The sequence below is a fragment of the Columba livia genome, chromosome 12 (genome assembly GCF_036013475.1).
Source record: "Columba livia isolate bColLiv1 breed racing homer chromosome 12, bColLiv1.pat.W.v2, whole genome shotgun sequence".
In the NCBI taxonomy this organism is placed as follows: domain Eukaryota; kingdom Metazoa; phylum Chordata; class Aves; order Columbiformes; family Columbidae; genus Columba; species Columba livia.
The window spans coordinates 16,895,341-16,908,303 of NC_088613.1; the positions used below are offsets into that span (position 1 = coordinate 16,895,341).

General features: G+C 41.1%; 1 protein-coding gene across 12 annotated transcripts in view; it reads left to right on the plus strand.

Annotated features, from left to right (window-relative positions):
- The window catches only part of TENM1 (teneurin transmembrane protein 1), an 814,857-nt gene that overhangs the window by 764,108 nt on the left and 37,786 nt on the right, over window positions 1–12,963 (plus strand). For all 12 annotated transcript variants that reach the window (XM_065077940.1, XM_065077943.1, XM_065077939.1 and 9 more), the window contains one exon: window positions 3,787–3,941. In XM_065077940.1, the coding sequence (XP_064934012.1) occupies window positions 3,787–3,941 (155 nt within the window). The remainder of the gene's footprint in view (window positions 1–3,786; window positions 3,942–12,963) is intronic.

Genomic DNA, 12,963 nt, shown 5'->3' on the forward strand with positions numbered 1-12,963 from the left:
TCTCACATCCCAGCTAGGTAAGTCTGTCACTTGTGCAACAGGTCACATTTGAGCCTAAAGACAGCATCAGTTGGGCATACAGGTTAGTGCAACAGTTCCTTAAAAAAAAAACAATCAGATTAACAGCCCAATACAGGCTACATCTCATTCTCTGTGCAAAGAAAAGGTACCTGAAATGACCTTTATACTCCCTCATGGAGTGAGCAGTGTTCCTACTTGCATTTGGTGCAATTCATTACACTCAGCATGTGCATGTTTCCTCTCTGAGTTCCTCGGCGATTAAAGCACAATTGAAGTGCTGTGTGTGATTTGATTCTGCATTACGCTGTATGTTGGAAAAGGATTAAAAATAAGCTCTTGGAGTACAGATTATGTGAAGCATCATGCACGATGTGACAGGAACATTAATGAATCCAACTCTGACAATGAATAAATTGGAACAGTTTAGCCACAAATCTGTATTCGTTTTTCCAATTAATGCCTTATTTGGGTATTTGTCAACAAGACTTAAATGCATAAGTAATTTTTTTTCAAATGGGTATTTTTAGTATATGGCAGTAAGCACTGGGTGCAGTAGTTTGTTGTCGAATGTATATACACTGATACTTGAAGAAACTGGCTTATTAGGAAGTACCAGGAATTTATTATCTTTAGTACAAATACCAAAGACATGGGCTTGTTTATGCCATCACACTGACATACGTACTTCTCTTGTAGATAGACTGCCTTTCTGCAACGGTTAGAGAGCAAGATGTGCACTGTTAACACTAAAGGACCTTCAGTTTTCTTATATAGTCAGTGTTTGAAATCCATTCAGCAACACAGCTGAGTAGCTTTATTTAATTGCAGCATAATTTTTGATTTTTATGTAATGGATGGTTTGCAGCCAACACAGCCATCTGTTCGCAGGGAAATTGCGTAAAACAGAAGATGCGCTTGCCTTAGCGATAGATCCCAGCCTTGTGTTACCCATGGCATGGGTCTGATCCAGGGCTGTGCTACCCAGGTGAGAAGCAGAGCTCTTTGCTTGGCAGACAGCTCCACCCCTCTGCAAAGGCAAACCAAGACACAGCACATGCGCTGCAGTTCCCACCCACATCAGGTTTCTGTGAACCACACCAGAAAGCAAATCAAATCGCATCTGATACTGCTCCATGGTGCAGTATCAGTAATATCACATACAACAGTCACATACAGCAGTTCCTGATCCTCACACCTTGCCTGCCACAGCAGACCAGCATGGCTTTGTCTTCTCAAAAGAAGTCTTGGGGAGACTCATAAAGTAGTAGGAGTCTGGGATCAAAGAGACTTTTGTCTCCAACCTTCACACATCCCTGAAGAAAAAAAAGAAAAAAATCTATAACAATTTTCTAGCAGCTTTTCCCTTTACTAATACTCCCTGTACTGCATAAAGCTGATCAGAGCAGGACAGAGACCAGACAGGAGGGTAGGAACCCCTGAGCATCCCCACGAGAACCACAGGAGGTGTTTCAGAGCCCAGCTTCTCCTGCTCTGTGGCTCCAAACTGGAGTGGCAGAGTCAACACAGCCACCTCTAATTCTGGCCTTCTGTGTGCACAGGTCTATCCAGTGCAAAGTCTCTTCTGCATGCGTGAGAGACAGAGATGCCATCCCTCCCCAAATACTAGAACACACAGGTTACCCCCCCAACACCAAAGCACATCCTTCTGCTTCTCATGATGCACTCTTTATGCACTCTTTACCTCAGCTCACCTTCAAACCTTCAGTCTTTCAGGTTTATAATTGGATTTCTCAGAAGCAGACAATAGCTGTGAGCTTGCCAGTCATCCTGTAGTTTCTGAAAGCACTGTTACTCTAATTAAAGAGTAAAGATCCTCCGAGGGAGCTGCAAGGAGACATGAGCTGCAAGCTCCCAGTCCAGCAGGGAGCCAAGCCCTGAGATGGCTGCTCTTCCTTGAGCCTTTTTACAACCTCCCAGCCTTTCCCCAGCTGACCCATCCGGCCCCCACAGGGGATTTCAGTCCCCCGGGTGACATCCGGCCTGGTGAACTGGACATTTCAGCAGTCAGCTGTTTAACATAACAAAGCGATACAGCTTAAGCCTGTACCCTGCGGCACTTTGGCAGTCGGGGGAGTTTTTTTGTCCTGGGTAGAGCAGGTGACAGGATGGTGAATACCCCTCTTCTAACAGCAGCTCACAGCCAGGTAAACACACTGTATTGACAATTTAAAGAATTTCAACTGATGAATAGCCCAGAAGCTGGATGTAGTAGGAGTGCTGGATGCTGCAGTATAGCTACACGCTAGATGGTTATGGCCTCTGGATATTTTTTTTGTGATGATATCCTCAAACCTCAGAGTCTCCTGCCTCTTCCCTTGCCCCCCAGACTCCTTACTGTCCCTTGCTCCCACCTACAACTGCTCCTATATACTACAGAAATTAAATTAAGTATGGGGAAATGGGGCTCAGAGGTAAAGGAATCTGATTTGGCTTTGTTTTTTTTTCTTTTTTAATGATGTGTGGAATTGCTGTATGAGATGCTAGACTGGTGTGCAGATAAGCGTTTTGTAAACTCAGAGTACATGTAGCTTTAGTTGTGCTAAATGCAGAGGAATAAAATCAAGAACTCTGTATGCCACTGTCCAAACCATCTGTTCAAGTCCTTTGCCTTTCATTTCTGTGTAGCAGAACATAAATTCATTATTAAAATAGCTTGGCTGTGCACAGCAGCTGCTATAATTGCACAGTTATGCAACTTTAAATGGGAAATTATGAAGTAGTTTAAAGCAAGAAATTGAGCAGTTTTGGTAGAAAGGATTTCACAAACCTAACATGAAAAGAAGTGCTTTTCTAGCTATATTTTCAACATTTCGTGGGGAAAAAAAAAAAGATCTTACCATTCATGTACTATAGAAAAGTCCAACAGATTGAATGCAGGGAGAACTGGGGAGAAAGAGTTAGACTGGAACAGACCAGGGCTGGGCATGAGTTCTGACATGGCTGGACTACGTGGTGGGAGACAACAGGCCCTCTGTGCCTCAGTTTCCCCGCTGAAACACACAAGACCAAGACCTTTCCTTTGCGTAGCCCTCACATTCATTTCAGGGTCCGTCTCTCCTGCGCGGTGTAGCCGTGCTGGACCTATTGCCGATCCAGAAGTGGGAGAACTGAACCAGCTCCTTGTGAAGCCCATCACTGTCAGGAGGCATCATCTTGGGCAGCACTGCACTATCTGTAGCACAGATATTCCTTCTGCCTGTTGAGCAGAGCCAGGTTTGCACCTTTTTTATGTGTATGACAACAAAAGTATGTCTTGGTTTCTGTGGGTGCTTCTTCCTCGCTCAGACTCTCTGATAATTCAGGCAGTACAGTAATAAAGGAAAAAAAAAAGTCTCTGCATGAGAATTAAAGAAATAAAAATGAAGACAAATCAACTGTAAGATAAGTTTTTAGAAAAGCTACTCTTGTCCCACTTTGTGAAGGACATGAAACAAAGTTACTGAAGATCTTAATTCTATGTATATAGAACTACGTTACAAGCAAAGACTCTGCTGTGTTGTTCTGTTTCTTCCTCGTGTATTCCTTCTTTCTCTGTAAGTCAAAGAGTCTGATATGTGGGTAGGATCATTCCATATAGAGTTTGTATAAGTCTCAAATAAGTAATAAGTAAAAAAAAAATGTCATACTTTTTTTAATCAGCAGGTTTTCAGAGTCTGAGAGGAAGAAATTTAAGCTCATGCTTTTAAATCTAGATAATGTCAGTATTAACACTCTAACACATTTTTACCCTTTCCCTTCATCCAGGTATCACTGTGGATAAGCACGGATTTATTTACTTCGTTGACGGTACCATGATTCGGAAAATTGATGAGAATGGTGTGATCACAACAATAATAGGTTCGAATGGCCTCACATCAACCCAGCCATTGAGCTGTGACTCTGGAATGGACATCACTCAGGTAGGCACCTGGTTTTCATGTCTTGTCACTTTTCTACACATTGTGGAGACAGATAAATTACTTTCTTGTACAAGGATTGTATATCAGAATATCCTGGATAAATCAGATCATTCTGGAATGCACAATATGGAGTGGATCTTTCTTTCACATGATTATTTTAAGGTGTACTATATATATGCAAAACCGTGCACTTGATTTTTTTTTCCCAGGAGATGGCATATGAATGTGTAGAGGGGCTTATGTAAAGAATAAACACTACTTTAGGAAGCTGCTTGCTACTCTGAGATATATCTTCTGAGGAGTTTATCAGAAGTGTAGAGTGCTTTCCTGTAGTCCAGCATTCAGAGTGATTTGCTTGAATTACTAAATGGAAAAAATATATTTTCTGTTTACATCTAAATCTGTTCTAAATCATGGTGGAGCATTATGGTAAGTAATTACACAACAGCAGTATTGTAGTGAAGCTGCTGCATTTCAAGACATTTCTCAAAGTGCTCTTCAGTTCTTATTCCAAGAGCAGTGTAGAAGAAATTGGACTAAAAGATACCACATCTATAGTTTATGCTAAAAAAGTTATATAGATAAACATGAAGAAACATAAATGGTACTCTTGACTAGTCAGGGAGCCACACTTACAGATAGCACAAGGAAGGGATTGGCCTTTGCCAATAAATACTTGAATTAATCAGCTTCACAATGAGGGAAAAGCTGTACTTGAAAAAATCTTGAGGCATTCAAGTAACATACTTAAGTTATATTACGGACTGTGTAAGCTAATAACCAGGATGCAGGTAATTTTGCATTTCATTTTCTCCCTGCCCTTTTCTCAGTCCTTTGCAATTGGAAAATAGCAGTTAAAATACACTCTGTAACAATAGCCAGAGTTTGTTCCTCATTTTTAAGTAGGCTTTGAGTAATAGCAGGTGATTACCATCTTGTATTTGCATACATGAAGAATGTAGGGTCAATGTTTTGAGTAGTTCTTATCAAATTTCACAGGGACAAATGATGGAATCAGATGCCACTGTCACAGAAGCACTTGGGGATTTCATTGCTAGAGTTGAAAGAGAAAAACATGTCCTTGCTTTGTTTCGCATGTCACTGCACCCTGCGTATTTGCAAGTGTTGGCAGAGGAACCTCAGCTTCCCTATTCCCAGTTCTTGGACAGACAGGCCCTTGTGTCCTGTCTTCTCCAGTAGATATGTAATTATTCCTCATAAAGCAGGACAGGTTGAAGTGGCTTAGTTGTGCTAAACCCAAGCTTAAACCAGCCTAGTAGTTGTCTTGAGATCATATGGCTCCTGGGCACCTTGGCTCCCACTCCAGCACATCTGGGCGCAGAGCCCGCGACTGGAGACACCAACCGGGCTCCGCTGCTGCCGACCGGCTGGCGGGAGGGACGGGGGCACTCCGCGGGTCCAAGAGCTGCCCCAAGCACATTTCCTGCTTCTTTGGTGTGTGTAACAGCCACCTGGGGCATCAATAACCAGATTAGAGATCTCCGAGGTGCAGGGAATGGTGCCGGTGCAACATCTGCTCCCCGCCTTCTCCTTGCGCTCTCAGCCTGGACAAATAATTTCTTTACTCGCCATATAGCGTGTCTATTTGTGCTCAAATTTTTGCTCATTTTGCTGAGTAACAAAATGTTTCGCTAAATCTGAAATGGTGAGTTTTGGTGGTTTTCAATCCCTTTTAAAAAATGCAAATAACCTTTAGCAAAGAAGTCACAGCAGAGTGTCTGGCAAATATGAACATACAATTTTTTTTGTTAAAAAGAAATTAAAAAGGTGAGCTTTTGAGGCTGAAATCAAATATGCCAAATTTGTAAGTAGATTTAAAATAGCCTTAAAACCATTATTTTTTGGTAGGTTGGCTTCTTGCCAGAAATAGGCTTTGTTTACCTACAACATAGTTCCAATGCCATGGAGAAAGGGCTTCTGCAAAATCATAGGTGAGAAAAAGCATGTCATAGAGCAGATTCTTCGTATTGCTCTCAGGACATCAGCATTCAGCTGGGGTAAGGCTTTCTTTTCATAGAGACAGAAATAAACGGGTTTTGCCATGAACAATCCAGATGCTTCCGTGCTGCAGCACCTACAGGAAGCTCCTTTCACATTTCTCAAAATTTTGCAAATGCTTCAGTATTCTGGGAAATCAATACGTGTTCTTACCACATAGACTGAGATAAGATAAATTGTAGATGCATGCCAGTAAATGTTCTAAAAAACGTAATAAATGATGGCATTTTAAAGTATCCCTAAAAAGTAGCTAGTCTCATTTGCTAGGTCTAAGTATAGTAATACTGTATAATTTTCTGTCACTGATAGATGAAGTTGACAATCTGCAGTACAGATGTACATACAGCTTTGGAAAGCATTTCTTGTTTGGAGGATTTATTTTGTGGGGATTTGAGTGAATCTACTTATTGAAATTTTTCACAAAATCCGTACTTTGAGGTTTTTCACATACACAGTAAAACACAGATACAAAATAAATGCCAAGAATGCATGTTCTGAACAGTAACTATATCAAATTTGCTCGATAGTCTTCTTCCAAAATTGTTGCTGATAGCCAGAAAACTCTATGAAATAATCACATCCCCTTGAAGTCAAGCACATTAAGCTGAAATTATAATGTATCAATGAAAATATGGGAATTATATTTTCACTTAGTCAGAAGTAATTGTATATCCTTGCAAGACTGCTGAGTTTATTCCAGAATGGCATAAACATAAATGAAAAATGAGTTTGGCCCATCTCCACTTAAATTGTTCTTTGGCCAAATTACAAATGGCATTTACATCAAGAGAATGTGGGTTGCTCACAAATTGTGTTTAGAGGGACTTATGAAATACGTTAATAAAATCAATTCTCAAAGCTAAATTTGTTCTGACAATAAAATCAATGACTTGCTCAAAAATGGTATTTCTTGATTTACCAAAGTACAAAAATGTACTCTTGAAGTAAACACGTAGAAAAACTGCCCATTGCGAAAACTACCATAAATGACAAGCTTTCACTTTAACACATTCACTTTAATGAATGAGTTGATTGTGAAAGGCTTTAATCATTTATTCCAATATCAGTTTTGATGGAAACACCTCTTATTAATCATTCACCACCTTCTCATTCTTAAGCACAGTACTCTGCTTTCAGAACAGGGGGAAAGAAGGCCAGCTCGGGTTGAAAAGATTATATGTTGTGGCAAGTAAACCACCAACCTCTGACTAATTACTTCGATCTCATGCTTCACTGTGAGGATGTTAATCTGAATTTAGAAGGAAAAGGACATTCGGTGGAGGTATTTATATGACATGCCAGTGTTTTCAGTACTATTTCAGCATGTACAAAACTTGAACGACTTTTCTGCTCAGCACAAATGATTTTAGTGTTCTTCAATTAGCTAATAAGGAGCAAATCTAAAGAAAATGGCTCTTCAGGCTAGTTTTATGAATATATATGTATATACTCAACACTTTGAGTGGCAGGATTTTAGCAGACATCTACATTAAAACCAGTTATTCCAGTATCTTTCATTCTGATAGAGCTGGTCATAGTTTTTGAAAATGCTGACTGAAACTTTGAATACTAGAACATGAACAAGAGCTAAATTTTAAAGGCAACACATTTTTCAAGAATATCAAAAGGTACTGATGATCTTTTTAATATTCACCTTGCTAATCTACCGTACCCAGGATCTGAATGCTGGACTTTTCAGATGGGTGCCCCTGCTGCTCAGTCCTTGGCGTCTTCTAGGTCTGGTTCTTATTCTTCATTTGTTCTTTGGAAACTGTTTTGTTGTACGTTAATTGAATGAATAATAAACCTATGTTGAACCTTATACTTTAGCATCTGAGCTGGAGGCCCCATGGATTGAGCTAACTGATCTCGCAGCTGTGTGTTCTGTATCTCCTTCTGTCAAATCGAAGCCCAGCTAAAGAGAACAGAATTACCTGTTCAGTGTTCTTCCCTCCCTGTACCCTTTGGTAGGAAGGCTGTTGTAGGCACTCTAATTCAGGGACATAGGCTTTGGTCTAAAATACTCCTACTGACTTCTTGAATTGCTGCAGTGCTGACTGCTCTCCAAACTTCCCACAAGCCACAAGAGGAGGAGAGGAGGATGCAGAGGAGACTGGGATGGAGTGTGAAAGAAGGGAAAGAGAGGGGGCCATCATCCTGTTTCACTGCCTGATGGATTTGGGTTTGATCCTGGTCTAGATCAGAGGCATCTCCGGGTTGCTTTTTTTCTCAAACGTGCACACTCTTGTAGTGTTTGCTGCATCCCTAGGGCATAGAGAAATTTTTTAGTCTGGTTATTGATAGAAAATGAGGGCACATGGTGTGGGTAAGTCTGTCTGTCAGAATTCTTTTCCTTGCAGTAAATCAAAATCTTGGGACAATTTCAAACACATTTGTAGAGGAACACCAGCCTTCACAGCAATTAAATTCCTACATGTTCCATAAAAAATATTAATCCAGTTGGAGGAGAGAGACCTAAAGTGGCCTTTCAAAAGGAAATATTGCAGCATGAGCTTTCTTTTATTAAACTCCAGAGATTCCACTCAGGATCTAATAAATGCTCCATTCACAGGAAAAGCTTCATTTAGTGCTTGGATCTTATTAAACTCCCGAGTCAGTCAGCCATGAGACGGAAGTCCTTAGGAAACCAGACTTCATTAGATCCAGTGCTCATAGAAGTTATATTGATGTTGTGGGAGGTTTTGTGAGAAGGTAAAAACACTTCAGCTCAGCTTGAGCGATAAGCTTCACTTCCCTTCTGCCTTCATTGCTGTGGTGAAAGCTGAGGAGAGAATTAGCAGATTTTTCTACCATCTTGCAATTTCATCCTGTGTCTTTCCTCCCATGAGAAATATGTGGGTTGAATTTTCACCACTCTGAACCTCAAGTCGTTTGTATCTGTGAGAGTGGTAGCAGTTAGTATAATATTTGGGAACTGTTTAAACCAGTCTCAAGCACAGTCCCTGCACATATAGAGTCCAAACATTTGCAAGGCAACAGAAAATGGATCCCAAGAGCTTTCTCTTAGCCCGTAAGCATGGCCTTGTTCTTCTGCTGATGTCAGTCCCACTAGGCATGAGTCTGTGCCAAAGCAACAGCTCCGGCCTGATTGATGGTGTTAATAACTGTCACTGCTGTGTTCCAAAACGAAAGGTCTGATTTGAAGACTTTTTCTCGACATTTGCACTTCATCAGCCTTTGTTTAGCAGTTCTCCACGTGATGGAACCATCTATTTTGTGTTGCTTCACATAAACTTCAGTGACACTGCAAAATGTTTTGCTCCCATATAAAAATGTTACTTGCGTAGGCAATTTGCTTGCATAGGTCAAATTAAAAGGCAAACTTTTAGAACAGGTTTTAAAGGTGACCCACACATGGCAAGAATGTCACGTCCTGGACAGCCTGCTTTGAATGATCAGGAGAGCGGTGAGAACAGTACATAATGCTGTTGATGACTTACTTGAAATAGTGAAGTGAGAGACAGAATGCTGGAACACAGGAGTAAAGATGAGCAGAATTGCTTGAAAATATAGTATGTGTCTCGAAACTGCAAACGCTGATGTTGCTCCTGCAGTCACAAGTGCTGCAGGCGCTCCCCACCAGCATCTGCACAGGCACAATACGCTTCAGTGGCATTTTGGAAGCCTTTTGAGCAGAACAAAAAGCTCCCAGGACATGGTGACCTCACTTGAAAGCAGCAATGAGGGTCTGCTCATCAGAGCAAGCACGGCCTGAACAGAACATTCCCTGGGTACGTTTGAAGGCAGGAAAGAAAAATGTGAAAGACAAAAATATGATCTGATGAATGGGTGAGAAACAGGGAGAGTGTGCTGCCAGCATGAAGTCCAAATTGGTTCCAGGCTGAAGTACTTCTAAGCCAGGTTGAGAGTAGGGTATCTCAAAGCAACTGCAGGATTACATGGAGCAAATTAATTAATTAGTATTACAGGTCTGAGGAAGACACGCTATCCTTTTAGGTATTTATCTACATACCTGACATACTGCACTCCTGTATTGCAGAAAGCACAAAGCGCTTTCTCATTGGCTTTTTTTAACACTAGATGCATAATATTCTAATTGTGTTAGAGAGCTGTATGCCATCAAAGAGCAAAACCTGTTTTGACTGTAGTAAAGCATTGCAAAACTACCCCTGCTCTTGATACACTTTTAGTCCTTTACCTGTGAAAGGCTTTTGATACACTGTTTACTTATGTGTAATTAGTGTATCAGAAATATTCCAAATCTCTAAGCTGTATTTTCCAGTGCTTTGCAAAACATGATTTATGTACATTTGTGAAATCTCTGAACAAAAAAGCACACAAAGCAGAAATGATAATTTATGGGTTCTTTTGTACGTGTGTGTGTGTTCTTCCCTTACAGGAAACTTTCAGAGCTTTTTTCTTTTTAGAAAAGATTATTATTTTTTTTCTAATTTTTGCTGCATGAAGGAGCCCATAAAGGCTGTTGTTTTTTTTTCTGGTAAAAAGTTGTCTTATTCACTGTTTCTTTTTACTCCGCTGCTTAATTTCATGTTCTTTCTTCTCTGGCTTTGCTCTGGCTTTTGCACCAGAGAAGCTTACTAGAGCAAAAGCTGTGGCCCCAGCAAAATCAGCCACTGGTTTGCCACTGACTTCAGTAGAAACAGGGCTTCTGGCTGGGTGCTTTTCCACGCTTAATTAAAAGGGTAGTAAGTGGGAAGTCTTTAGGAAGGAGCAACTGTATCCTAAAGTAATGTGGTTTTGAAAAATAGTCCAAAGTACATAAAGGACACAGCTTTTACTGAGGCATTTTCAAGCCTTTTCATATATGAGCTTCCTCCTCAATTAATTAATTGTTGGTCTTTGGAAACCATAAGCCTATAGAAAATAATTCTGGCTATAATATCACATTGAGGAAGAAGCAGTCACTAGTATCCATACTTTGGAGCAAAATCAAGCTGGAAGCCTTTTTAAGAAAGGATCTTGAGGTAGAAGATAAAGTAGTCTTTTCCCAGGGGTGGAGGAGAGGTTAACTACCCTCTTTTTAACAGGAACTGAGAAAAGAGGCTCATAGGATTAGGACCTCAGGTGGAAAAAAGTCTGTGAGAGCTCATGAATCAAACTTGTAGGTGCATAATGTGATTTTTAGAATATCAAATGGAAAGAAGGATGGTTTCATCACAGCTAATTTATATTCTAATCAAGTTATTCTATCACTGAATTTAAAATATTAGTCATAGAAGTGAGATAGCATGCGATGAAGTCACACTGCAATTTCTTCCTTAAAGCCCAAGTGCTCTTCTTATATTGGTCACCTGCAAAACAGCAATTTATTTCAATTATCTTCCATAAATAATGCATTACTACTGAGAAAAAGACTATGCACATTTTTAATCAACTCTTCCAGCAATTGCATCCTTTTCTTTGATTGTTGAGGCAGGGAGTGTTTGACTCTTGGTGGTGGAATGGAGGCCTGACAGACCTCTGCTCATGACTTTTCTCTTGTTTCCGGCTATACAGAGCCAGATTTAAATTGGTTGTTAATCACCTGTTTCTAATGAGAAACTGCAAGAAGGGAGACATTTCTGTAAGAAATGGCTGGCTTGGCCCTGAGTCCAGGTGCTCCCAGGTGCACGTTCACAACAGAAACCTCTTTGCTCACCAGATGCTGCCTGTGCCTGCACTGAGCCCTGTATGTGTCCACCCAGCCACACCAACACATCCCAGCTGCCCTGCCACCCCCGGCCTTCCTCCCGCTCGCCCACCCTCCTCCTCCGGACGAGTCCGTAGTGCATTGCCCGGGTCCCCAGGCACAGGAGCCACTTCCAGCTCTCCGGGGACAGGTTCACAGCTGAACCAGGCTCGTTTTGAAGCTCTTCTGTCAGTCTTTCCCAAGGAACCGACTTATCTGGTTGCTTCACTTTCTATTCTTTTTGCACAAGTAGCCTTCAATTATGTCTCTCATTTAAATATGGTTTCAGTACCATGGAGTCTGGCCCATGAGTTATTTGTGGCAGGGGCCTTGTATCTGCTACGCTGAATTACGCTGCTGAAAATGTTTAGTGCAGCTTTGCCAGGTTGGTGGGAGTCTGAGATGTGTCAGTGACTGATATCTGACTTTTTTAATCTGTTGAGGAGACACAGTGGACAAAATGTATGCATGAAGAAAATATATATACACATAATATATACCTGTATATGCATATATAACTATCTCTATATACATTTATGTTTATGTGGTTTCTACATATATTGCACAGCTACCATGAATAGTTGGACAGTGCAAGCTGGACCCTGACATCCTGGAGTCCAAGCCCCAGGAAAGTCTGCTGAGAAAGGAATGTAGGTGGTGATGGGAGCAGGCCGAGGCAGGCTGAGCAGGCAATGCCCCGCGTTTTCTTTTAATCCAGTTGCTCATCCACATCCACTAATAATGAGGCCTGTCTGTGATTTAAGAAATATCTGCTTTGATGAAGTCAACTCCTACATCAGTCATTTTTTTTAAGATTGTCAGGGCTGGTACTGTTTGTATGTTGTTCTCCTCCTCTCCCCAACCAACCCTTTACACATCTATAGAGTAAAGGACCTCCCACAGATGCAACAGATTTTGTGTGTTATCAAGTTAATAATAATTGATTTCTATGTGGACCCGTCTTTACTGCCTCTATTCCAAGCCTTTCATGTTGCCCAGTATATTCTGGTTTGGGCATTTGGAAATGTTGCCCAGTGTTAGGGGGAAGGAGACCAAATGGGCTGACACAAGTATGGAGTTTGAGTCCAGGGCAGGTCTGAGGCCAGCAGTGACCAGAGCTGGTGGTGTCCCCCACTGCTGGGGTAGAAAACTCTTGCATTGTCTAGGCCAGAGGAAGATTGTCCAACAGCTTCGGGGAGTGAGGACTGGTCTTTGGACTCCTGGTCTGTCTTCACAACAGCGCAGAGCAGGAGAAAGCTTAGGCATAAAACCAGTGTAAGTAAAAAAAGCAATATAGGCATTTAATTATATTGTCGGGTCATTGAAACGTTA